Raw genomic sequence first — 25,172 nt, 5'->3', positions numbered from 1 at the left:
CTGTCTTCCTGGATCCCAAGTGAGAGCATGTGGTTGAAGGCTTCTTGGGGAACCCGCAGACTATGGCTAGAGCACTGGGAAAGGCACCTGATTCTAGCTTTGGAAGAAAAGCCCTATTTTGTATGACTTCTATCCAGCCAGGGGCCCCAAAGGTGGAGAGTCAAGAGTCCTGGGGCAAGTGTTGTGAGAAACAGGTGTAAGGGGCATTGCTTTCAGGTCTCTTGCCAAGTCCTCGAGAAGGAATCAACGCAGCTAGACTGAGCTCAGTGAAGGGGGCTAGACGCTGCCAGCAACCTTGGGCCTCAGGTTGGGGTTGATCTAGGTTCATGTTTCTCAAAAAAGTGGCCCTGAGACCACTTGCATCACAAGCACTGTGGCTGCTTAGTGAAAGTGTAGATTTGTGGGCCCTACCCCTCACCAAATCTGAATTTATGACATAGATCCTAGGAATCTGGGAGACCCTGGGTGGCTCAGTCAGGCGACCAACTTCGGCTCAGGTCATGATCTCATGGTTTGTGAGTTCAGGCCCTGAGTCAGGCTTTGTGCTGATGGCTCGGAGCCTGGAGCCTGCTTCAGATTCTGTGTCTCCCTCTCTTTCTCTGCCTCTCCCCTGCTTGGGCTCTCTCAAAAATAAATAAATGCACATTTTAAAAACTTAAAAAAAAAAAAAGCTCCTAGGAATCTTCATTTTAGGCCAGCTCTAAGCAACTGATGAGCTTGGGAGTTGGGAGGACCTCACAGGGGCACTTGGGCACAGATAGGAACCCTCTTCTTACCAAGAGGGCAAGGGCCACCAGCAACCTGGTTCTTCTTGCTAGGGCACTAGGCTGGGTCGGAGAAATGTCAAAAACGCAGAGGGAAAACAACATCTTGTACTCACAACGGCTAACGGCATCCCAGGCTGCCCTGTACCCAGCCCCCCACCCATGCTCCTGTAGCCCCAGCAGCAACATGAGGTTGGCTCTGCCCCTCATCCTGTTTTACACACATAGAAGCCAAATCAGAGACCACACCCCAGGTGAGGAACTGACAGCCAGAGCCGTGCTCCCTCCCCTCAGCCAGTCAGACTCCACCACAGGCCCCCTCCACATGGGCTCATCACAGGCTTTCCACACCTCCCAAACCAGTCTGAGTGCTTTGTGTCACCATCCCAAGAAGCAGGTGCCATCATTATCTGTGTCTTACAAAAGAGTAAACTGAGGCCTGTTAGCTCAGGTGGATAACGTCCGAGATTTATCCAGTCACTTCTGTCTCTTAAGTAATTACAGGGCACATGTGGTGTCGGGGAGGACGTCAGAGAGACAGACGGGGTCCCAGTTTCAGCTACATGTCTATTTTTTATTCAATATATTAAATATATTAATCAGAAAAGTCACATACTATAAATCCAGGAAAATACACAAATATAAATGTCAGAATCTGTCATTTGTCTTCTTCCTAGAGTAAGTTTCTGTACATGTGGAAAAGAGGGCGAGGAGAGAGAGCAGGTGCAAGGAGGCGGGAAAGGGCTCGCCCAGGCTGGTGGGGGCCGCCGCTCCCTCCCGAACCCCCTCTCCCAACGCAGCCTCTTCCTTCCTGTATTTACAGCAGCATTCGGCTTATTTACAGCACAGCGGTGTGTGTTAAAAACGGTTTATCTTACAAAAACATGAAGGCCGGGGCTGGGCTAGGGGGTAAGACAAATAGTAGGGGTCACCCCCGTGAGTGCATCCCCCTCCCCCAGGGCGTCAGCTCCCTGCCAACCACCCAGAGCGAGTGGGGAGGCTGGCCAGTCTGCAGCTCAAGGCCAGGCCAGGGTGGGGGTGCTCCGAGGGTCCGTGGGCTAAAGGCACGTGGGGTGGCGTAGGAGGGTGCACGCACGGTGCACGTGTGTTCCTGGGCTGGGGTCAGAAGGGCAGCGTGTCCATAAAGATCTTGTCGACGATAGGTGGAGGGGGCACCAGGTCCTCCAGCTTGAGGTAGAAGATGCGTTGCAGGCCCTGGGTGCACAGGGTCCGAAGCTCGGGCAGCTTGCCCAGCAGGCGTGACAGGCAGCTGGCTGGCTGGGGCTCGCCCGCCACGGCTGAGACGTGCTCCTTCAGGCAGCTGGCAATGCGGTTCTGAAGTTCCTCCACCCGCCGGGGCTCCTGCAGCCCGTGCCGGTCTGCGAGGAAGGCGAAGGCTTAGGGATTAGCTGTCCGTCCAAGGCGCAGAGCCCTGCCCCGAGCCCCAGCCTCCCCCACTTGCCCCCTGCTCTAGACCTGTCGCCACTGACCATCCCCCACACTCTGCTGGCACCTTGCAAAAGCAAGTTCACACGCGAGCCCCATTGGAAGTCTAGTGGTAGCCTCAGGAATACTCATTATCCTCATCTTCCAAATGACAAACTGAGGCCCAGAGAGGTTAAATGACTTGCCCAAGGTCACAAAAACGAAATAAAACCCTAACCGGATTTTCAGACGAGGCCAGTAGCTTTTTTTGCTACCCCCCCCCCCCCCCCCCCCCCGCCAGACGGTTCCAAGAAGCCCTGGAATTGAGCACTACGTTTTAGAGGCCACCTCCAGGGAAAGCTGGTTTCAAAACCACCACCCCTTCAGCCCAAAGTGCCTTGGATTCTGTCCTATATGGCTGGGCCCCCTGTGAAATTTAAGCGCAAAGGGGAAGGGGGGCAGACTGGTGCTTTAAAAAGTAAGAAAAGAGATCTGAAGACCTCCACATTTAACTCCAAAACATCCATCCCGAATAACCATACTCACACAAAGTAGACAACAAGCACACTTAATCTATGCTGATAGAAACCAGGGTAGTAGTTACCCTCAGGGGAGCAGATGACCACAGGGGACCCAAGACCCCTTGGGTAGTGACCACGTCTGCTTCCTGATCTAGGTAACGTTTACGTGAGTGTGCTTGGTGCGTGAAAGTATGTCATTTGCGTGCCTTCCTGCACGTGACATCATTCAGGAAGATTTTAAAAACAAACCAGAACCCTAGGCCATACACGATGACCTACACGAGTCTGCATCTTGGGTACCACGGGATTAGTTCACAGACTGCCTTGGGCTCTGCCTCGGGCACAGCGGGGCCCGAACCCCGGCTCTGCCGCCCACCAGCTGGGTCACTCTGAGCAAATGCTTGCCCCTCTCTGCATCTAGGTCCCCTCACTTCACCATGTGGGGGCCCACCAAGTGCCAGATGCCAGCCCACCCAGGGCCAGGCCCTCAAGCCCACCCCAGCTCCCCGCTGGCCACTCACCCGTGATGAGGACGAGTGCAGAGAGGCAGGCGAAGGCAGGGACGTCGACCACCAAGCCGTGCAGGGACCGAGAGAAGGCCAGGATGCTGTCGATCCAGTCGCCAAAGCCAGGGGCGCACTGGAGCCGGTGCAGCACCAGGCCTGAGCAGAAGATGAGTTTCCCCTCGGCAGGCTTGGACCTGGTGGGCAGGGACGCAGACGTTGGTCGGGGGCGCTTGAGGACAGGGCAGCAGAGAAGGAGCTGAGGGGGCAACGGCAACTCACCGGTAGGCCAGGCGGAGGATGAAGAGTTCCAGGAAGGCTGACTCCAGCAGCAGGTCCTGGTCGCCCGGGGACAGCTCAGCAAAGCCGGGGATCTTCTCGGCCCACTTGCGGATAACCTCCAGGGAACTCGAAAGCAGGTCATAGAACTGCTGCACATCCCCAGCATCTTCCTTCCCAAAGTGGGGCAGCACCAGCTCCTGGAACTGAGGGTGGTCCGGTGGGGTCAGCACCCCACGAAGGGCCCCGCAATGGGGCCACAACCACACACGGCCATGTCACGAACTCGGATGACGGCCAGATCCCGGGGGCGAGGGAGGAACTGCGATTCTGCCCGTGGTCCTACTCGCCAATCCTCCCATGTTAACCCAGGGCTGAGGCTGCTGGAAGGAGCACATTTTTTTCTAATTGGCCGCCCACCCGAGGGGGTACATTTTTCCATCTGGTCAGCCCAAAAGGGGCTCCTCTTTTTTCAGTACATCCAACTGGGGAGGGGCCTTATGCGGTGTTCACAAAGCCACTGAATGTGGAGTGGGAGGGGCTCACCTTGGAGTAATCCAGTTTGGCAGTGCTGGGCCCCGAGTCCAGGTGCGCCCTGACCAGGGAGGTGAGGAGGTTGGCAGGAGAGGCATCTGGGGGCTGCTTGGGCTTTGAAGGGAGCCGCCCCCGCCGTCCCTTCAGGCTGTCTGTCCGGACAACTGCAGAGAAACGGGGAGGGCTGAGGAAGGGAGGAAGGGGTCCAGGGAAGGGACTCTCAGCCCAAGCTGTGCATGTCATGCTGGGAAGTACCCTGGAGTCTAAGGACCTAGAGCCCCTGAGACCCTACAGAGAGCACCCCTCCATGAGGCAGGCAGGTGGACCCGAGGTGCAGTGGAGATAAGCCATCTGTGGGGGCCCACCAGGACAGATGTCTGGGGACACTCTGTCTGCCCCACCCCACTCAGGCCTGCCTCTCTCTCCCACAAGCCCATCCCAGCCACCCACCTTCCTTCACCATGCCTACGGCCAGGCACTTCTGGAAGCGGCAGAACTGGCAGCGGTTTCGCCGCCTCTTGTCCACAGGGCAGTCCTTGTTAGCCAGGCAGATGTACTTGGCGTTTTTCTGCACTGTGCGCTGGATGGGGGGGCAACACGGAACAGGCTGTCAGAGCCGGGCGGGGTGAAGGGGGGGGGGAGACCAGGGGAGGGGACCGTCCAGATCCTGCTGCCATCACAGACAAAAGCACTCTCTGTTCACAGCTATTTTTCTAACATTTGGGTGGCAGGGGAGGGAGAGATGGCAGGGGGGGTGGGGGGGAGAGGAAGAAGAAAATCTTGGGGACACTGGGAGAGGTTTTTGCCTAAGGAGGGAGACCCCCTCCCCCCCCAGGACACAAGATTAGGGGCCAGGGGTTTGGGGCTCCCAGGTAGCCCAGGTACCTGTACATGTAAATGTGCCTCCCTGGGGCAGACAAGAGAGAGTGGAGGAGAGATGGGGGGGTGGGGACGGGAAGCTGAGCAGGCACCCAGAGCTGGGACAAACACACAGCCTGTTCCCCAGTCCGCCCCCAGCCCTCAAGCATCAAGCCCTCTTCCCAGATCCTTTTATCTCACGCCAGGAACATGAGTGCCTGGGGCCCCCGTCCCACTAAGACCTTGAGTTGGGAGAGGACAGGCAGAGGAAACCAGAGGCTGGCCATTAGTACATGCCCTCCTGGGGGTATCCCTGCAGCCTGCACCCTCGCCCATATCTCACCGTCCCTTCACCCCTCCGCAGGCAGCCCCAATGGTGCACGAAGGTCCCAGCCCCCGGCCATCTGTGGGTCCCCAGGAGGGCGGCCCACCTGCAGATCAGACCCCTTCCTGAAGGGCAGGATGGGCTGGGAAGAGAACCCCAGGGAGGCTACCACACAGAGCCTACTGGGAAGAGAGACCAGCCTCGCCCGCTTCCCATAAAAAGCTGCACCCAGGGGCAGCCCAGTACCTTGAAGAAGCCCTTGCAGCCCTCGCAGGTGCGGACACCATAATGCTGGCACGAAGCATTGTCCCCACACACGGCACAGCGGCCCTCGCTTCCACCCGGAGCCCCGCTCCGGGCCTTGGCAGAGGGCACAGGTACATCCAGCATCCCTGGGCCATCCAGGTGTGGAGAAGTGGGCGCCAGGCCTGGGAAAGCCGCCGACATGGAATAACTCTCTCTCTCCCCCAGCTGGCAGGGGGCCTGTGTGGGGAATAGCTTCAAGGGGCTTTGGACAAGGCTGGGGCTGGGGCCGGCGGGGGGGCTGAAGGAAAAGAAGGCCGGTGGCTGGGGGTGCCCAGAAGCCTTGGGCAGCTGCTCTGTCCATGCCCGCAGGCCTTCATACGTCTGGCTGGGTGAGAAGGGGCCGAATGAGCCGTCCCAGGGAGACAGCTGGGGCGGCTGGAAGCTGGGCGTGGACGGCGACGGTGCTGAGCAGGGGCTGCCATAGTAGTCGGAGCCACTGGAGGACAGGGTCTCATCCAGGGGGGCGCTCAACGGGCCAGGATAGCAGCCGTACACCTGGAAGTCCTCAAACTTGAAAGAAGCAGAGGCAGGGGAGGTGGCTGAGGATGAGGATGTGGAGGAGGCCGAAGAGGAGGCCGAGGAACATGGCTGGGCTGTTCCCGGCAGCTGGTAGAGGAAGGTGTCAAACTCCCCTGTGTAGCCATCCATGAAGGTGCTGAAGCTAGGCAGGGCAGTGGGGGCAGTGGGGGCTGCCTCAGGGCTGGCCAGGTCCATGGTGGGCTTGCTGAGCTCGGGGGTCAGGGGGTCGCTTGCCAGGTGGTCACGGGATCCTGGGCTCGGTGCTGGTGTCCCATATTGGGCTTGGATACAGGGCATCTCTGAAGAGGGGGGAGACCAAGATTGAGGAGGTGAGAGTCAGTGAAGGAAGTCTGAAGCCTGACCTCTAAGTAAGTGTAGGTCTCTAAGCAGCCAGGTGGCAGGAATCCCGGCCAGACACAGGACACTGAGGTGCTGGCACCATGGGCCACCACAGAACCCAGGAATCCTGGTCCCCGGCTGGAGTACCATCTCAACCCCCATGTCACAAAGTCCCTGGGCAGTGGCCCAGCAAGAGTGGGCTCAGTTGGAAAGCCAGCCACACCCCAGGCAGCCTGGGAACCCTAGGGAAGGCACCCAGCCAGCATTTCTCTGCTGGAACAGGGGGAGGCTGTGTTCCTCCAGCCCCCTGCCCTCCCGCATCGGGTAAGGCATGGGTGGGGGCTGGGAGAAGGGTGGGGAGGAGAGGCAGACAGGCAAAACCTTACTTAGCCCATTCTCTGGGTGCAGAGATGTTGTTTCCCTAACCTGGCACTTCTGGGAATATTCCCAGGCACGGCCCAGCCTTTGCAAAACCCCCTCTCCTCCTCCCCGCACAGTGCCTGGGAAGGACATCCTCAAAATGGAAGAGGAGCTAGGAATGAAGGCCCAGCTGCCTAAGAAAGAGGCCTGAGCAGCCATGAGCCTGTCCCCCATCCCTGCCCCCACCCTACACATTGAACAAAGGCTGCAGCTCCCACGCGCACCCCAGTCCTGCCATCTGGGGATGGGCGCCCGCTCTGCGCTGCCTGGGATGCTCTCAAAAGCATAAAGGAAGGGAGCCCAGACCTCCTCACCCAGTTCCCCACTCCCTGGGGGATCAAGTAACCGGGCTCCAGACCTTTAAAGGCCAAATGCTAGCAGGAGGCCCAGTGGGGATAGGAGGGAGGAGAGAACAGCCCCCCTGGACTTCCAGGAGAAGGGACAGTCCCTAAGAAGAATTTTTCTGCTATCCCCAAAGCATTTCCCCTTGTTATTTTTATAAGAGAACACTCGGAGCCCAGCAGACTTGAGGTGGCTTTACAAGGAAGAGAAGGAGGCTGTCGGCGGGCAGAGGGAAGACAGTCCGTCCTTGCCTGAGTCCCTCAACTAAGGGATGTCTATGCCCTGATGAACCCAGGAGCTCAGGCAAAGAGGGCTACACCCTCACTCCTGAGAAGCCTGAAGGAGCAGAGATGGCACCACGTAGGGGGAATCTGTAAGTTTGCAGACTAACACAGAGAAGGCTCTGGGGCAGTTTGCCACCCCACATCCATGCCTGGGGTCTGCACAGCTCCGGCCCACCCAGTTAGGGTGGGTACGAAAGCAAACTGGAACAGAGAGTGCCACAATCAAGGAAACAGTGAGGGGGGCAAAGGCTGGCACCACTTCCTGGCCAAGAGCCCAGGGGGTCCTCTGGTTATAGCCTTTCCCCCCACCTCCATGGGCCCTGGACAGGGCAGCTCCACCCCTGGCCTGTCACTCCCACAGCCAGCCCTGGCACCAAAGCCCCTTGGAGCTCTGGCACCGCCCACCCAGCGGTGCGCATCCACATGCACATATAGCACCTGCAGGATATAAGGGTGGCCACGTCTCCCTGCACTAAGACGGTCTAGGTAGGGATGGGTTTAGGGTGGCAGCCACACGGGGCTGGGCGTTCCAGCCTTATTCAAATCCTGTTTCTCCACCTGGACGTCCCACATCCGGATCAACCCCCACCAACCTATAACCCCCCCCCCTCTTTGTGCAGGTACTTAACTACACCAGATATGGACCTACATCTAGCCTCAGGGGGGAGGCGGGGAAGCAGTCCCACAGGGAGGAGGAAGAGGCGGGGTTGAAGGAGGGAGCAGGGAGAATCCGGCTTCAGGCAGGTCCTGGCAACAATGTGGTTTGCACCTGTTATGCTGAACAAGCTACAGGCTGCACCCTACCTGTATGATCCAACAGGGACTGGGGGAGGGGGGTACAGATGTGATCAGCATGTGAGGCTAGGACGGTGAGTAGGGGGGATATCCTTCAGGTACCACACCAGAGATTCCAACGTTAGCAACTCCCACACAGGATCCCCAAGGACCAATGTTTCCACATCTCCCCCCCCACCCCCCCCCGCGCTCACACACACACACACACACACACACACACACGCTCCAAGCTACAGCTAAAACAATCTTCCCTGTACTTCCAGAGATCCTGCCCCTAGGAAGACTCGTTTAGTCCAACACAAGCAGTACCCCTCCGCAGTTCAGCCACCAATCCTGGCCATTTCCTTCAGCAATCCAGAAGTCTCCTGACACAGTTCAGGCAGCAACTTCGGGCTGGGGACCCTGGCAAACTAAGCCATGGCCTCTACAGTGTTAAGAAAACAACTAAGGGAATAGGGAAGGAGGCGAACAAGCGGGAGGAAGAAGACCCTTTTAGAAATCCAATCCTGACAGGAGTTGGATGGATCCCAGCAGTTAAAACTCTGCGTATCTTTTCCTCTACTGTACTGAGACTCCATCAGCACCCCAGTCCAGGGCGCACTTTGCCACTGGGACACCCTGGAGGCTGAACTACAGCCAGCCTCCTACTAAACAAGTCCCCACTCCTGGCCCCGACTCTAACCCCCTGCGGTTTCCACCTTCCACCTTGCACGGACACTCCCCCCCCCAACCCCCACCCCCACCCCCGGCCCAGCAGACTGAAGTCCGACCCGGGTCCTCATCCCATTCCAACCGGCCCCCTCCCACGTCAGAGTTGCACCCTACACCCGCCCTCCTGCATGCTGACCCTACAACATCCTTTCTGCCCTCGCGTACGCCCATCTCCTTCATGCAACACCCCTAATAACCAAAGCAGAGAGAGCTGCTGAGATGCACGCTCCTCGCGGGGGCACCTACCCGGCTGGCTCCTGCTCCCCCTGCCCGGGACCGGCACCCCGAGTCGCAGTCTGGTCCCTCGTGCGCTCCCGCGGTCCTGCACACTCCCCCAAGTTCCGCAGTCTCTGCCACTGGGGCTCCCCGGCCCGGCCCGACCCTCCTCTTAAGTGCTCCGTGACGCACGGAGAGGGGCGGGGGCGCCACTGACGCACGCGGCCCGGCGAGCTATGGCCATACAAGGGCGCGGGGGGCGGCGCGGTTCCGGCGGGAGGCGGCCAGGGGGAGGCGCGGGACGGGGAGCCCGAGGGGGCGGGGCGAGAGGGGGCCTGGAATGTCTGCGCGCGTGACGCACGCGGGGTTCCATTGACGCAGGGAGCGCGGATTGTTTGATCTATAAATAGCCCCCTCGCGCCCGCCGGGCCGGCTAAAAATAGCTGCTCGCGGACTCCCGAGGCTCCCCCCGCCGGACCCAGGACCCGGCCCGGGTCCCCTAGGTCCGAAATAACCGGCCCAGAGGGCCAGAGCCCGAGAAGGGGGCGCTCTAGAGCCTCAGCCGCAGGGCTTTCCCGGACTAGGCTGTCCTCAGCCTCCGGCTGCCCCGGGGAGCCACGGCCGCGCCCGCTCCCTCCGGCTCCCTCCACACCCGGCTCCGCCTTTGCACTCTCCCAGCCTTTCCTGGAGGCCTGAGGCGAGGTGGGGGTGGGGGGGCACCCACTGCCGCAACTGGGCTGCTGGAGCAGGCAACTAAGGGACCCACCCCGGGCAACCTGCGCCCCCACTGAAGCCCAAGGCACAGCCAAGTGCACTTGACCCGTCTTCCCCAGCAGGGTCGATGGCCGAGAGTTTGGCCCAGGGACATCAGAGCCCACCGCTTATTTCTGCCCCCTACTCTCCCATGCAAAGTACCTTCCAAGGGCAGGGGTTCGCCAGGCCCAAGATGGGCTGATAGGCTCCGCTCCACACGCTGAACTTGATTTCTCACCAGTCCCCTTCCCAGTCCCTTGCAGAGTGGGTGCACTATAGCTGGGAAATTACCGAATTTCAGAACCGGGTGGAGCCTGAGAAATCTTGTCAAATTTGTGGCGACTCTTCCCCATTTTATAAATAAACAAGCTCAGAGAAATAATGGCACTTGCTCAAGGTCACACAGCGAGGTGGTGACACACTGGGGTGGAACCCGGGACCTCTGATAGCATCTCTAGGGGATTTTTCCACGACCTCCCCTGTCCATGACTCCCACCTCACCTCCAGCACCTGTGGAGAGAGCAGCTCTGACCTGCCCCACGGATCAGGAAGGGACTGCCAGGGCTGTATCTGGACACAGACCACGCTGCAGCCACCGGAGACTTCTCTGGTCTGGCTGTCACCCTTCCACCCCCATTCTACCCCAGACCTGGGGAGGCCTGCACCTGCTAGGTCAGAGAGAGGGGAAGTAGGCCTAACGTTTACAAGGAGGAGAAATGCCCCCACCAACACTTGGGTCCCAGCCAGCCAGCCCCCTTCTCCCCTGTAAGTCAGTTTGAAGGGTTTCTGCTAACACTTTCACTGCGCCTTAGCCTTAGCCTGCTGGGGCAGCCCAACTCTCACCTCATCTGGTCATCCTACAGCACTTCCCCTACCCTTGAGCCACTTCCTGTTCCTCACCTCCCATCTCGGATTTCCCACGCCCTTGTCCCCTGCCCCCACTTCTGCCCACTCAAAGGTCCTGCCAGCATTTCAAACTTTACCCGTTGCAGACGGAGCTCGTCGTCGCTGTACTCCGGGCCCACCACCCCATCTCTGCTCCTGATGCCCCACATGCAACTTCTCATTTTTTCTTGAAATTCTATTTTGGGACATCTCTTGGATCCCCTGTTTCTACTCCAACCACACGCAGCCCAGCCTCACTGGTGCACGAAGACAGCAGACCAGCTGAGTGAGGCCAGTGACCTCTGCTTCTCCTTGCCCACACCCAATAAGGAAACTGCCCCTTAACCAGCTTGTCTCCTCTTCCCAAATCCTCCTGCTCACCAGTGGAGTAGTCTTCATGCAACACGGATCTCATTCAGTGATCCGGTCACAACATGCCGTAGCTCCCCCACCTCAGCATATAATCTCAATGTGGACCAGTCTTCAGAGAGCTCTGGTTTTCCCCAAACCATCTTCCAGAGACCCTTCAAGGCCACCCGGGTGAAGGTGAAGCGTGGGTAGAGTAATGCAAGGGGACCCATACAAGATCCCCATCCCACCTCAAGCCAAAGTTTTGTGTTCCTTTGCGTTGGGCTCTTGCATAGGATTTGCTTGGAAAAAAGAGATTCCACAGGAAAAAGGTGGGGGGGGGGACTTTAAAACTGCTAATATAATTCACATCCTCCCATTTTACAGATTAGGACCCAAGAGTTCCCAGAGGAGCTGCACCTTGCTCAGAAGTGCACGGCAAGTTTGGGTTGGTGAAGCCAGTCCCAGGCACATCAAGGGCTGGCTTGCCACCTAGCCTGTCACCCCAACCTGGAATGCCTCCCTCCACCCCAACAGGGCCTTCCTCAAAAACTAAAAACAATTTGGGGCACCTGGGAAGCTCAGTCAGTTGAGCGACTGGTTTTGGCTCAGGTCATGATCTCGTGGTTTGTGAGTCTGAGCCCCACATCGGGTTCTGTGCTAACAGCTCAGAGCCTGGAGTCTGCTTCAGATTCTGTGTCTCCCTCTCTCTGCCTCTCCCATGCTCGTGCTCTGTCTCTGTCTCTCAATAATAAGTAAACGTTAAAAAAAAATTAAAAAAAACAATTTTAATGTTAGCAAAAGATGATTAGCCAAGTCAATGTTCACGCTAATACACCTAAACAGGTGTATTAGCTGCAGCTTGACCAATCTGTGCTCAAGCCCAGCCTTACCAGTCCTCTGCAAGCTGAGCCAACCTTGAGCCCTAGCACCTCCCTGTCCTCCCCACCACTTTCCATTTGTGAAACGCAACACAGACCCATCCCTACCCTGGCGGGGGTAGGGATCAGTCCACCCAGGAGTCTCAGGGAACTGAGTGTGGTGAGGAGCTGCCCCAGGCCCTAGACTACATCTCCAAATCTCATCATTTAGCCTCCAGATGTGTGCCTGCAGCCCAGGCCCCACTTCCCCAGGGCCCCAATAATGGAGGGGAAGACAACCGCAGCCGCCATTTGGCCACGCATGTGGAGGCAAGGATGCCAGGGGGTCTGAATCTACTATGCACTGAAAGTAAGTAAATAAGGAGAAAAAGGCAGAGTCCCTCTGTGGGAACACAGCCAGGGCCACCCATTCAGGCACCCATGTGGAGCATCAAGCTTAAGGCACAGGGGAGAGGGAAGAGGGGCTTGGGGACCCCAGACCTAATCCCTGCTGGCCAGAGGCCCTCCAGGGAGGGTATCCTGGGGCTCTGAGGAGGGTAGAATCTAAGGTGGAACTCTGGGGAAAGGCATACTTCATGCAGACTTTGGGAGGCCTAGAGCATAAGCTGGTCCCAGGCTCCCAAGGGATCCCCAAATCCAGTCCCCAAGAGCAAGGTCAGAGTGAGCAGCCCCTTATGGGAGAAGGGGTGGGATGGGAGGGGGAGGGGTAACGATGAAGGAGGTAATGACGGGAGAGATATCCAAAACTACAGGTGAGGACCAGAAGGTAAAGCAGGACCACGATAACAACACAGGAAGCGCAGGGAGAGAAGAGGTCATGTTGGGAATGAGACAACAGTCCGCATGGGGCTCCCACAGCATGGCCTGGCTCAGCCCACCAATCTGCCCTCATTACCCACCACCACCACTCTCCACTGCTCCCATAAAGGACCTCGGGCTAAACTTCCCACCACTCAGTGGGCATAGTGCCCCTCTTCCTCCCTTCTGCTCTGATCCTACTCGTCCCCCAAGACTTCTGGCCATTGCCCTCCCCCTGCCTGACTCTTAATGCTAAGCACCTTCTCATAGGTCGAGGGAGTCATGGGGAGTACCAACCAAGGGTCAGACCTCGGTCCACGGCACTTCACGTGGATTCCTCCACTAAACCCTCCACTCAACCGTCCAGGTTTAGAATTGTGACCCAAATTTTATAAACGAGGAAATGGAAGTTGGGGGGGGCAAGACTCAAATGCAAGTCCAGGAACTCCCAGTTTGGGGCTGGACCCACTGCCTTTGACTCTGAACTGCGAAGACTGTGGCTTTGGACCTTGATTGTTCTAAGTACACCACAGAACCAGGTGCACACACACACACACACACACACACACACACACACACAGCCTGTAAACTGAAAACAGCAGTTCCTATGGGCGGGGGGGCGGGTGTCTTTGGTGGGACTGGATGAAGTCCGGCTCCCAATCTCACAACAATCACACAGGTCTGTTTGCTGTGGAAAAGTCATCAAACTACATACTCTCAAGGTTTCACACCCATGATTTGTGCACTTTTCTGCATGTACATTTTCAAAAACAAAAAGTTTATTTTAAAAATAACCACCCCTACTCAGTCGGTTGAGCGTCCGACTTCGGCTCAGGTCATGATCTTGCGGTTTGTGGGTTCGAGCCCTGCGTCGGGCTCTGCGCTGACAGCTGGGAGCCTAGAGCCTGCTTCGGATTCTGTGTCTCCTTCTCTCTCTGCCCCTCCCCTACTCATGCTCTGTCTCTCTCTCTGTCTCTCTCTCTCTCAAAAATAAATAAATGTAAAAAAAAAATTTTTTTTTAAATAACCACCCCTAAATGGGAAAGACTTATTTATTCACAGGGACACAAATGCCGATGCAATTTACCGAGTACACATTCATTCAAGTGTGTGTTACTGAAATCAGAGAAACAGTGGCTGCTTCTCATTATATATTGGTTCTACTGACTACTCAGGGCACTGCTACAGTTAGAAGAGGTTACAATGTCTAGCATTAGAAAGGGATCTTCACACAGTGTGTTTTCTGTCCACCCAGCAGGTTTTCTGAAACACTCACTAGGCCCTGGCCCCTCCTAGTCAAATCTTATGGGGCCTGGGGACTTATGTGCTGACTCACCCCCTCCTTCACCTGTGTGTGAACATGAGGGGAAGGCCCTGTCTCCCTGACCTTGGCAGGGGGTAGCCTTCATGCATCTTTAATAGTAACAGGCCCCAAACGGGCAGCCGATGTCCACCATCGTTCATCGGCCAGGAAGGTTGGTGTCAGTTTGGGTAAACAGGGATGGAAAAAGTAGAAGTATACAGCCCCTTTCCCACACTGCCCCCCACCCCCAGCCTTGGGCTGCGCCACCCCTCCCCACCCCCCAGCAGAGGGCAGGAGCTTGCCCTACTTTCTTCAAGACCATCACCACCCACATACCTCCACACCCTTCCCGAGTGGTGGGCAGAGGGAGTGAGCTTTGCCTCCTCTCGCTGAGAAGTGGCCACGAGAGCTTCCCCTCCTCAGCCCCAGGACCTACTGCCAGCCCTGACCTAGCCACTTCCTTTTCCTGCCTTGGCAATGGGTAGGGGGATTTGTGCCATGGGCACAGAAGCAGTGCCTGCTGCCCCGGGGGGCTTCTGGGAACTGGGGGGTGCAGGGTGAGGCCCTGGCGTCTGGTCTCCTGGCCCTTACCCAGGCCCTGCCACGACCACGCATGTTGTTACCTCTGAACAGAGCCCGCAAGGATGTGAGCAGGTAAGCCACGGTCTGCCACCTCTCACCCCAGCCCCCAGCAGGGACAAAAGATGGAGGGACTCTCAGAGGCATCTGTGACCAGGAGCCAGCAAGCCTGGTGTCTCACCTGGGGCCAGTCCCTCGCCCTCTCCAAGAGTGTTCCTCATCTGCCCAGTGTAGACAACATCACACTCTGGGGCCGTGAGAACTCAGTTCATTAGGGGAAGGGAGAAGCACAACAGTCAAATGGAGCACTGCCTGAGGGCCTAGACTCTAGGAACCTGCAGTAGGATCCTGGGGCGGGGGGGGGGGGGGGGAGGGAAAGGAGATATAAGGGTCTTCAGCTGGACTGGGGAGCCAGCACCCCCTTCTTCAAGAATTAGAGAACAGTAACCCCATCCACACCTCTCCCCCTCCACAGCTGAGTGAAAGGAAATGAGAGTGTGCCCAGAGATGGGGCTCCACCTAGCACCGGGAAGATTTCAGACTCTGCATGCAGCAAGTGCTCAATTAATACTCTGGAGAAAAGCTTGTGAGGTAAGGAGGTCAGGCCTCTCTCCACAGAGGCTATCTTTAGTCCAGTAACTTCTCGACCCTCACCTCCTTCTCAGGCTAGGAGGAATTAACATACAGCACAAAAAAAGAAGATCAGACTTTGGGAAGAAGAGCCAGACAGTGCTGGAAAAACGCAGACAAGATCGTGGAGTGCCTTCGGGAAAGGTCGGCCCACGCCTCATCTGCGCCCTCCCCAAGCCTCCTTCCGTGCCCCTCAGTCTGCTCAGCTCCTGGCCAGCTCCTCTCCTCCACCCTTGGAGGGGCTCCCACCAACTTGCAGAACATCACCACCACCCACCAAATTCTCGTGCCCCTGCCCAAGGTCTCCACCCAGCCTCCTTGGGCAAAATTTCAAATTCCAAAATAAAAACCCTCTGATAACGAGCCCCAGCCGGAAAGACTGATGCATTTTCCTATTGTTAAAGTATTTTTAGTCGCAGGCTCTGGATTCATTTAGAGACTCACGTTCAGAAAGGGGGGGGGGGAGATTCTTTTTTTTTTTTTTTTTGAGAACTGAGAAGGAAGGCCCAAGAGCCTCCCACGTAAGGAGCTGCCACTTCTTCCAGGCCGGGCTACAGCCCCTGGCCCGGGGCCCGGGGAGCGTGTTTGTGGCAAGATGGTTGGTGCAGTTGCCAGACCTCGTTCCAGCCGTGCTTCGCAGGCACCAAGACCAGCTGGGAGGCCAAGAAAGGAGAGCAGGGCAGGGGCTGAGGGCTCAGGAAAGCCGAGCCCCCCCCCCCGCCCCCGTCCCAACCAGTTGTGGCAGGGAGGTGGGGACCCTACTCAAGGACCGATGCCGAGGCTCCCCGATGGACACCTAGCTCATTCCAGCGTCCCTCCCCAGCCCGAGCAGACCAGTACCTCACCCAGGCTGGGTCAACAGGAGAGGAGGACTGAGATCGTGCTGGAAGTCTCCAAGGAAGGAGAGAGACAGAAGCAGCACCTGTCTATTTCCACACCTCCCAGTGCCGGGTCACAGTGTGCTCCCAAGTACAGCTCCCACCACCATCCAACTCAGGTCAAGCTTTACTCTTACTCCTCGGGAAGGCCTGCCACCCTTGCTTCCTCCTTCACACCCCTCCTCTCAGGGCCGAAGAAACCGCAGTGTAGATCGTCACAATGGAAAGAGACGCAAACAGCCCAGCTCCTGTGCCTCAGTTTCCCCATCCCTACGACTCACCAGCTATCTCTTCACGATCTGCTTAGACTCTCAGAGGTCCTGGACAACTGCACCAGGCGAGAATCCTGGGGTTGGTTAGGGGCTCTTCCTGGCGGCCTCAGGGAGCCCTGCGGGAAGAGACAGGACTGCCCAGTCAGCCCGGCCTGCCCGGCCAAGGCTATGCACCAGCTGAGCGGACTTAGGACGTGGAGCTGTCTCCAAGCCAGCTTGTCCTCCTCTGTTTATATAGCCGAAACCAGAGCCGGCCTCTGGGGACAGAGGGAGCTGCCTCGGGGCCCTCTTGGCTGAAGCCTGACTTTGGCCCAGGTCAGCAAGAGCCCAAAATAGTCAGCTGACGGGAGCCCCGGCGTGAGCGTGACCCTGGGCCCATGCCCGGGCCTGGCAGACAGGTGCCCACGTCACAAGACCAGCGGCTCTAGCACTCATGGGGCCCCGGCTGGCAGCCCCTCAGGGTGGCCCTGGCATTGTATAAGGCATGGGGGTTCCACCCAGTCACCACCCAGTCACCACCATCACCCCGACAACAAGGTGAACACGAGGAATTCTGCCCATGGGGGCCGCTCTGTACCCACGGGAAGGCCAGGCGCTCAGGAGGCGGTCTGAGCTGATGGTAGAGGTGGGGGCCGGGTTGGGGGAAGCCATCTGGCCCGCTGCTGTCATCATCACTCACGTGCCTCCCCGGTCCAGATCCCTGGCTGACCAGGGACACCTGCCTCTCCCACTTACAGTAATTCCTCTCCCTGCCCCCAGCCCAAGATTGGTGGCACAGAGCCTGCGGCCAGTAGACGGCCAGGTGCACACCCAGCTCAGCCTCTGGAACAGGAGGCCCTGCTTCCTAGGGCTTCCCCTCCTTCCACCCAGGCTCAGGCCGGACACCTCCTCCTCCCCTGTCGCAGCCACCTCTGTGGGACTCCCTGTGCCCTGAACACCAACTCCACATGAGGCAACAGTGTTTGGGGGGTTGGGGGAGATATGAAACCAGCTCCTACTTCATCCAGGGATCCCTCAAGGCCTGAAGGGGGCTGTGGCCTGGAGATAGCCCCCTGTTCTGGGGAAGGAAGAAGGGCATCACAGATCCCTGGCCGGGGTGCCAGGCTGAATTTCAGCTCTCCCAAGTAAACATGGTAACCAGGCCCATGGTGCCCTTGGCCCTATCCTAGTATCTGAGATCCCCAGGGAAAGGCCTGGTGGAAATTTCATTCCCGCACTCCATTCTTCACCCCTGGATCTGCTTGTACCTTCTCCAGAAGTGTCCTCAGACAAGGGAAGTAGGTCCTCCACCAGCCAGACCTCTGGGCTCGCCCAGACTCCAGGGACCTTGATTCTAAGTTTGGCTCTATATGCCCTCACTATAGGATCTTGAAAAGTCGCTTCTCGCCTCCGTGACTCCGTTTCTTCATCCATAAGGGGAGGAGGTGAACTAGATGGCCTAGAATGCCTCTGGCCATGGCCACAAGTCTGAGATTTTCCCCCTTGGGGATGCTGTGTGAATAGCGGAGGGCCTGTCCTTGACCTTTGCCAGTAAGATCTTCCCCATTCATAGAAGCACCTTCCCATACCAGACCCCACAGGCCTGCCATACAGGTCTGCCATAGTAGGAAGGGTGTGGTCATCCCCTTTTTCGGGGGAGATGATCCCAGCCTTCCCTTTGTGCACTCCAGTGTGCATGCCCTAGAAACAAGCCAGCTTCCCATCCCCCATGCCTGCCCCACCCCCACCCCCCATGCTCCTGGCCTGGCCTTGAGCTGGCCAATCCCACCCCATCAGCTTCCTGGAACCAGACACGTGTTGCCTTGGCAACGGCGGCCATCTACCCACATCCCTGCCCCTCTCCTCCCACACCAGCCCATGCCCCCCAGGCCCAGAGCCCCGCAGCCTATCCTGCTGAGAAAGCTAGGTTTCCCCCTTCCCCACCCCCACATTGCCCCCATCACTGAAGAAATCAGATCTCCCCAAGCAGAGCAGAACAGAGCAGAACCTCACCCGCCACCTCTGCAGGGCTTCCCCCTCCATCCCCCAAACCACATCCACTTAGGGCAGCTCCACACCCACCTCTGTCCCCCAAACCTCATCTGCTCGAAGGCCCCAGGAGTGTACAAAGGACAACAGTAGAGCACTTACCAATCTGGATGAACCAACAGACCTCAGACAACACTCAACCATCCCTTGTGCCTTCAGGGCCTGGCAGGCAGAGCTGGGATGCCTGAGAGGGGCCAGGGCTGGCCTCTGTCCATGGTGGAAGCCTACGGAGGGAGAGTCCGTGTGAGTGAGGAATAACCAGCCAGCAGGGACACTCCTGGAGGCAGCACAGCCAGGAAACACAGGAGTGGGAATAGAGGCAGGACCCGGGCCGTGAGAGCTGACAAGCCAGCCCAAGGATTTTCCTGGGCTGGGCATCAGAACCTGGGGGCACACACCCTAGGCAAACAGCTCTTGGGGATGTGAGGTGTGACCAGGAACAGCTGACATTGTGTGGGACATCTCAGGACCATGGGGACACATGCCAGCACCCAGCCCCTCAGCCTCATGCCTCACTCCTGGATTGGGGTGGGGGGTGGCTTTAGTCCAGCACTCAGCCCTGATGTGCACAAAAGGGCACTTCGTAGGCAGAAAAAAGAGAGCTATTGTGAGGATAGAGTAAAATAACCTCTCTCTCCTTAAGGGGCTCCAACTTGGCCCCCAAAGCCTCAGACAACCCCACAGGGCAGGGGCTCCATCACTCCATCTCCAGGCAGCCAGCCTTCCAACCAGAGCAGTGAGGACTCCCAGGAAATATTCTGTGAAGGCACTCCAGTCCCCAGACAGGAAGGCCCAGCCTGGAGCAAAGAGGTTAAGGGCCCAGATGCCAGATCCCAGATGCCTGTGTTCAAATCATGGCTCTATCACTTATGATCTTGGGCAGGTTACATAACCTCTCTGTGCCTCCTGTTCTTCAACTGTGAGAACGACACTCCGTAGTTGTCTCTGATATTAACAACCACAAGGCTATCACGGAGCTTAAAACGAGTTCATACGTGTACAGGACATAGAACAATGCTGGATACGTATACACATGTATGTGCTATCACTGTTGGGAAAAATCAAACGAGGACGAATCAAAGCCAGCCCCAGACTCTGCTTCCTACTCCAAGCCACTTCTGGGCACCTGGCCTCCACGTCCAGAGCCAACTGTGAGTACCACCCTTCCAGCCTCTTTAAGCTCTCGCCTTCCCCCTCACTGGTGCCAAAGCCTCCTTCAACCAGGATACCCCAGACCCCACTTCTTTTTCCGCCCTAATTCAGCTTTCTCCTCTCTCAACTGAGTCCCAGAGTGAGAGTAGGACCAGGTGCTTCAGGCCAAGATGAGGTCTGGGAGAAAGAAGTAAATGTCTCCATGATGGGAGGTGGAGGGAGTAAGGAGGAGGAGGGCCCAGAGGGTGGGCAATGGGCTTCCTGGCCTTCCTGACCTCTGCCCCAGGGTCCACGGGCTAAAAGGAGCTACTCTGGACCATGGTACTCAGATTCTCCTCTTACAGAGCTACTAGAACTCCCATGTTCCTGTGGGTAATGGAGACCAGGCTGTAGGAAAGAGAGGGGGGCAGTCTAGAAATCTGGAGGGCTTCTAACCCCATACTGAAAGCAAAATCGGGCTTAAAATCAGGCAGTGAGCCACGAGCCACAGAAGGTCCAAGAAGGAGCAAACCAACATCTCTGGACCCCAGGAGGTTCCTCTGGGGGAACAGATCAAAGTCCATTACACTCAACACAGAGCAGAGGGCAAACCTCTGAGTATGCCATAGGACTGGGCAGGTGTAGAGAAGAGAGGGATGTCCCCTTAAGGGAGTGGGAGCATCAGGCCACACCGCAGGACCCAGCCCTTGCTCCCCCTCCTTGCTGTGCTCTAAGCACCTGGGCTTTCTTTCCCCCATCAGGGCCTTTGCACTGGCTGCCTCCTCTTCCAGGAAAGTCACTGCCCCGGTATGTCTGCCCCTTGTCACCAGTCAGGTTTCCAGTCCCATTCCATCTCCTTGGAGAGCCTCCACCCCCACCCCCACCGCATTAACCTGTTCGTATTATCACCATAGGGCTAATGCTGTTCATCTGTTCACGTGTCTGTCTCGATCGCCGCAGTCTGCAGTCTCCAAAACAGAGCTCAGCACTAGTAGGTACTCGGTAAGTATTTGTGGAATGCAGGAGAAAAGGACTCACACAGGCCTGCACCAGAGCTGGGCTGGGAGAATGGGCCAGCTAGCTTGGAAGGAGGTGAGGAGAACACTGTCGCTAAGGAACTGTCCTTTCCACTTGAGGGCGGATCCAAAGTCTGAGGGCTCTTCCCAATGCTGAGCTACAACCTGGACTCCAAGAGCCCCAGCCCTGGATCCCAGCTCTGCCCGGGCCCATCCAAAACCTCCTTCTCCTCCTTCCTATCACGTATTTCAGTCTGCTAACTAAACTCCTCCTTGCCCCCAGGACACGGCTGACACACCAAGCCATGCATTGGCCAAGTCCCCACCCAGAAATGGGCACATTGCTCATTATCAACAAGAACAATGGCAGACAATATTTACCGAACACCATGTGCTAGATATATCACTAAGCCTTTTACATGCATTTTCTCACTTCAGCCTCCTCACTACGAGGTGGAGATTATTGTAGGGAACATTTTACCAGTGGAGAAACTAAGGCACAGAAATGTCAAGTAACTTGCCAAAGGTCACACAGCTAGGAAGTGGCAAAACTGGGATTAGAAAGAATCCAGGGAGCCCAACCAGCGAGCCCAGGGCCAGGCATCCGTCTTCCCGCCTTGGGATTACTCTGGTGGGTAGAGAGAGGCCTTAGATTGCACAAAGCAGTTTGGCAGCCAACATCGGAAAGCAAGTGAGAAGCTCCCGGCCCTGGGTTGCTGGGCCTCGGAGCCAGGTGCTAGGCCTGAACCCCTGAGCTCATTTTTTTCACTCCAGCACAGGCCCCAACATTTATAATCAGTCCTGTTCATCTTGTCAGTCTTGGGCCATCCTTCAGCCTGGCTGCCATCATTCTGAATCTTGATTTTATCTTGCTGTGCACTTGTCATTCCCCTGGGCCCTGGGGCTTTCCAGTCAGCCGGCTCCCCTTTTAAGTCTCCATCCCTCGCTGATCTAAACATTCACTTGAAGTGGGTGTCGGACCACTGCTGTAGCCGCCACTGGAGGCCCTGCCCGGGCTGTTATCAGCCCCCTAATCGATCGGCACCCTTTGGGCACAACGGTTGCTTAGCCACCTACCTCTGCCCAGTCTTCCTTCCCCCCCCCCCCCCCCCGGCATGCCCGGAACGCTAGCCCCCCAACCAAATGAAGCCTCCACCGTAAACCATTGTAAATGTCACTTCTGCACCACTTCTAATCCCAGGTCCTGGCGCCTGACTCGAGGAGACCCTCTCCGGCCTCGATTTCTTCACTCGGTCCCACAAAGGGGCCGCCCCGGGCATTTCTGGTCCCGGTCCCTCCCTTCCCGAACTCCTGGAACCCATTCCCCACAGCCAGGGGCGGGGAGGGGGGGGGATTGGAAGGAATTTCTCCGGCCCGGCCATCTCCAGCGCCCCTCACGGGCCAAACCCCACCCTTGGCGGGCCAGGGAGAAAAAGCGTTGGCCGCCGCACTCGGGTGGGGGTGGGGGGGCTGAGTCTGGGTCAGCAGGTTCCGCAGGGAATCCAGTCCCTCCCCGCCCCACACTCCCACGATCCCCAGCAGGACTCCCAGCGTGGCTCCCAGGCCACTCCACCGCATAGGCGGAGACCCCATTCTCCCCAGGCAGCTCCCGGAGACCCCCTCACCGCTCCCCACCCGGGCCCCCCTCACCTGGCCGGTCGAGCTCTGCTCGCCTCTGCACCCCCGCCTTCCGGGGTCGCGCACCGGCCAGCGGGGAGCTGCTCCGCACCACAAGGCGCAGGGGCGCCCATGCCTGGAGGCCGGGGGGTCGCGGGCGCCGCGCGGGGCCCCCTACCAGTTCCGCCGCCGCCGCTGCGAGCTCCTGCAGCCACGCGGCCGCGGCTCCGCGCCCCCCACCCCGGGAAGCCCCCCGCCCCGCAGTTCCGGCCGCGGCCGCGCCCCCCGCCCCCGCAGCCCGCGGCCGCCAGCGCAGCCTTCCCGGCCCCGGGCGCGCCTCCCCCGGTGGGCGGGCGGGGACCGTGACGCGCGCCCACTGACGTCTCCGGAATCCCGGCGGCGGCGGCCGACGCAGCCTCATCAATGGGGCTAAAAATAGCGGCGCCCGGAATAGCCGTGAGCGCCCCGCCCCGCGCCCCCGCCCCCCCCAACTCGCCGCACACCCAGTTACATAATCCGCCTCGCTGTGGCTGGGGTGGGGGAGCCGTTTTGCAGGTGAGGGTTCTGCGGCCTCGCTAACACCTTCCGAGGCAGCAAACCTGGAGCTGGGTTATAAATAAATTACCCAGGGGCTTCCCCGGTAACAGAGGTGGGAAAAGTGAGGCCCAGAGAGGCCCCGCGGTGGCCCAAAGTCACACAGCCATTAGGCTGGCTTAAGAGGTCAGGGCCCCCGCCCTCTGAACCTTGGGCACCCCCACCAGCATCGATTGGTTGGCCTGCATGCCACCCCAAGGGCAAGGAATCCGACTAGCAGGACGCCCCAGCTTCCACACGGGAGGGCAGTTTAGACAGAGAGGGAGAGCTTGGGAGGGTAAAATTTCTCCTGAAGAGAAGCGTTTCCAGAGGCGGTGGGAGTGCAAGGCCAAGGCTGGTGGTGGACTCACTGATCAGGCTGTCCCTGTACTACGGTGTGACAGAGGGCAAGTCACTTCACCTCTCTGAGCCTGGGTTTCCTTACCTATTAAATGAGGGTGATCATATTGTCCACCTTCTCTGGTTATCAGGAGACTGAGCAGCAGTGGAGAGGCCTTATACTTTCTTCTTACTCTCCTCTAGGAATCTGACTTCCCCCCAGTCCACTGGAGTGCTCCCTGCAGGAAGTACACGAAGGCTCACCTCAGTGGCCAGGAAGCCCTGAGTGGCCCACCCTCTTCTGGCCATAGTCTCCAAGTCTCCTCAGTAAGAACCTTCCTGGGGGTGGGAGTACTTGGAAGGTTTCTCTCTCACCCTGGACTGGGACATTCTTTGGAGATGGGAGAACTACCTTGTTCTGAACATATCCTTCTGCCCCAACAGCCCCCCACTTTTGGAGTGGCTGGTGCAGGGAAGCCAGGCCAACGCTGGAGCAGTGGGACTGGGGGGCTGACTGGGGGGTGTGGGGTGTGGGGTGTGTTATAATGTCTGTTCCTGTACTGCCAGGCAGGCGAAGCTCCTGGGGAGGAGCCATTAGGCGGGACCCAGTCCTGTGCTCTGCTACACCAGCCACCAGCGCCTGCTCATTTTTGGAGCCACCTTAAATTACAAGCATGCTATCATATCCCCAGCGCAGAGGCCAGGCCCCACGCAACAAAGAATCTCTTCTGCATTCAAAACTCTCCAAAAGAGGCCCCACACCCCCACTCAGCCCTCATTCCAGGGGCCACATTCTTGTCCCCACCGCCCTGCCCACCGGCAGAAATCCTTTTCTGGACCTGGTCCTTAACTGCTGCAACTCAGAAGCCCCTTTCTCTCCATCCTCATCATGATCCCAAGAATCGCTGCTTTGTCTCAAAATCAAGGTTCTTCTCAGACCCTTTACATTCCTTTCCCAGATTCAACATGGAATCTGGTGGACGCAGAAATAAAGAAACCGAGACTTCAAAATGGCAAGGTGGGAGGGGGGGAAGGCTTGGGACTAGTTCCCCCTTCTCCTTCCTACCCCAGCAGCTCCTTCCAAATGGGCATTTTAAAGAAGCCACTACCCCCACCCTCTCTTTTTCTTTTTCCAGAAATCTAACTTTTGAAATACATTTTAAAAATATTTGCCTGTGTAGGAGAAATACATTTATTTGGACAGGAAAAATAAAAAAAATAAAAAAAATAAAGAAAGAAAAAGAAAAAGCTCAATTACCAGTTTTTCCATGAAGGCTTCCAGCCCACAGAGGTCTCTCCCTTCCATAAATACTTTAACACAACTTGGCTTTATATATCTTCTCCTGTTTTATAATCAAGTAAAACATATACTAAAATATGTAATGGCAAAACACACACACCTGTGTGGCTTATCATGGCAGCTTGAGGTGGGAGAAGGAACTTGGGTTCAAGAGGCCTGGGATTGACACTGGTCCCACCTGTGACCAACTGTGTGACTTCAAGGAAGTTACTCACCTGGACTGGGCTTCAGTTTCTTCATTTCTTCATTTGAAACAAGAAGATGAAAATGTACCCTTGTTGCGAAGAGTGTATCTTTGACGGTAGATACAAAGGATGTAGCAAGTAGGGGCCACCTGGGTGGTTCGGTCGGGTGTCCGACTTTGGCTCAGGTCATGATCTCACGGCTTATGACTTTGAGCCCCATGTCAGGCTCTGGGGCTCTGTGCTGACAGCTCTGAGCCTGCTTGGGATTCTGTGTCTCCCTCTCTCTGCCCCTCCCCTCCTCTCACTTGCTCACTCTCTCTCTCTCAAAAAAAAAAAAAAAAAATGTAGCAAGTAGTCTGGCACATAGTAGCAGACCTGCTATTTCTATACAGGAGGCCTTAGCGTAAGGCAGGCCAGGGGACCCTATCTTGAATCTGCAGATGCAGACTACTGACCATAGCTTTGCCGAGCTGGTATGTTTATTTGAGGGCTTGAAGAGCTGCACAGGTGACGGA

The 25,172-nt window shown here is 57.4% G+C and overlaps 1 protein-coding gene across 5 annotated transcripts; it reads right to left on the bottom strand.

Annotated features, from left to right (window-relative positions):
* Positions 1-1,317: 1,317 nt before the first annotated feature.
* NR4A1 (nuclear receptor subfamily 4 group A member 1) lies at positions 1,318-22,316 on the bottom strand. Of its 5 annotated transcripts, XM_030322665.1 has the most exons (9): positions 22,294-22,316; positions 18,599-18,720; positions 16,478-16,584; positions 5,456-6,333; positions 4,477-4,606; positions 4,039-4,190; positions 3,496-3,698; positions 3,232-3,410; positions 1,318-2,143 (listed from the first exon to the last, which is right to left on the bottom strand). In XM_030322665.1, exons 4-9 carry the CDS (start codon positions 6,329-6,331, stop codon positions 1,887-1,889), a joined length of 1,797 nt encoding a protein of 598 aa, XP_030178525.1. In that variant the 5' UTR covers positions 6,332-6,333; positions 16,478-16,584; positions 18,599-18,720; positions 22,294-22,316; the 3' UTR covers positions 1,318-1,886. The 5 variants fall into 5 exon arrangements, with proteins under 5 accessions (XP_030178525.1, XP_030178526.1, XP_030178524.1 ...); XM_030322666.1 differs by lacking the exons at positions 18,599-18,720; positions 22,294-22,316 and having other exon boundaries at positions 16,478-16,651; XM_030322664.1 differs by lacking the exons at positions 16,478-16,584; positions 18,599-18,720; positions 22,294-22,316 and adding an exon at positions 10,878-10,956.
* Between the last annotated feature and the right edge of the window lie 2,856 nt (positions 22,317-25,172).

This window comes from Lynx canadensis, chromosome B4 (assembly GCF_007474595.2).
Source record: "Lynx canadensis isolate LIC74 chromosome B4, mLynCan4.pri.v2, whole genome shotgun sequence".
NCBI classification, from domain to species: Eukaryota; Metazoa; Chordata; class Mammalia; order Carnivora; family Felidae; genus Lynx; species Lynx canadensis.
This window is presented reverse-complemented; position numbering and strand designations above follow the sequence as displayed.